General features: G+C 43.6%; 1 protein-coding gene across 1 annotated transcript; it reads right to left on the bottom strand.

Annotated features, from left to right (window-relative positions):
• Positions 1–395: 395 nt before the first annotated feature.
• Positions 396–861, bottom strand: LOC103229403 (large ribosomal subunit protein eL22). Its single transcript, XM_007987425.3, has one exon. The coding sequence runs from the start codon at positions 837–839 to the stop codon at positions 453–455; it is 387 nt and encodes a 128-aa protein (XP_007985616.1). The 5' UTR covers positions 840–861; the 3' UTR covers positions 396–452.
• Between the last annotated feature and the right edge of the window lie 507 nt (positions 862–1,368).

Raw genomic sequence — 1,368 nt, forward strand, 5'->3', positions numbered from 1 at the left:
AGAAACCCGCATTTTATTGACACTGTCATTTTCCCACAGAGTATCTTAGAAAGATGTCACGTTTTCTTTTAATGAACGAGAGGAGCCCACTTGTATCCCTGAATCATTGTTTGAGAAAAGCAACAGATAAAACTGACAGTCACACTTTTTAAAATCAAACAGTTACTACCTTCAGCCCACACCTCCACACCGGCATCTGCCTCCCCAATGGCTGTCAGTTCCGTAAAGTCACCCTCTCCTTCTACTCTGGTATTACCACGAGAATTGAAACTTTTAAGCAGAAAAAAAGAAGTCAAGTTACAAATAAGTGAGTGGCGAACCAAGAGAAGCCCTTTGACTATGATTTCCAATTTTCTGTTCAATCCACACTGCAGAGATACAAGGATAAACCACCATTTTGGTTCCCAAGTTTTATTCAAGAACTCATACAAAATATTCCGGATAAATGAAATTTAATCCTCATCTTCCTCCTCTTCTTCGTCCTGGTTAATCTGGAAGTAACGTAATTCGTAACTCTCTTTGCTGTTAGCAACTACGCGCAACCAGTCACGTAGATTATTCTTCTTCAAATATTTTTTGGTGAGATATTTCAAATACCTTTTGGAGAAAGGCACCTCAGATGTCACGGTGATCTTGCTCTTGCTCCTTTCGATGGTCACCACCCCTCCACCAAGGTTCCCAGCTTTTCCGTTCACTTTGATCCTTTCTTGCAAAAACTGCTCAAAATTGGCAGCATCCATGATTCCATCTTCTACAGGGTGGGTGCAATCAAGAGTGAACTTCAGAACCTGCTTCTTTTTTTTGCCCCCCTTCGCCACAAGTTTTTTCACTGGAGCCATGGTCGCAGCGGAGTTAGAAAGGGCCACATTTCTATTTTTTAAGCCACCAAGTCTGTCATTTTTTGATGGCAGCCCTAGAAAATTAATACAGGGGCCCTGTGTGGGGTTGTATTCCTCTGTGCTTCCTTACCTATGGAGCTGGTTTTTTCAGTCCTCTAAGTTTTTTGCATTGGCCTCTGTTCTGGGAATTCACTGGCTCAGAACTTCTGGGGGCAGCTTCTGCCTTGATCCTGAGGCGCCTTTCTCTTTGGCTTAAGGAACTTTTTCCTATTTGACAACTGAGGCAACTGGGAGAGATTGTTCAGGGCCGACCTCAAGTTGAACCATGGGACACTTCCTCATCTTCCTTCTCTGCATTCCTGGCATTCTTTCAACTGTCCTCTTATGTGGGGATGGCCAGGTCACCTCATTTTTGTAGGCAGAGAGACTAGAACCATGAAGGTATCTCACCTGTCAGTGAGCTGGAGACCTCTTTGAGCCCCTGGACTCAGTGTGGTGAGCTTAGAAGATTACTTTGAGATCAGAACTT

The sequence above is a fragment of the Chlorocebus sabaeus genome, chromosome 24 (assembly GCF_047675955.1).
Source record: "Chlorocebus sabaeus isolate Y175 chromosome 24, mChlSab1.0.hap1, whole genome shotgun sequence".
Lineage (NCBI taxonomy): Eukaryota > Metazoa > Chordata > Mammalia > Primates > Cercopithecidae > Chlorocebus > Chlorocebus sabaeus.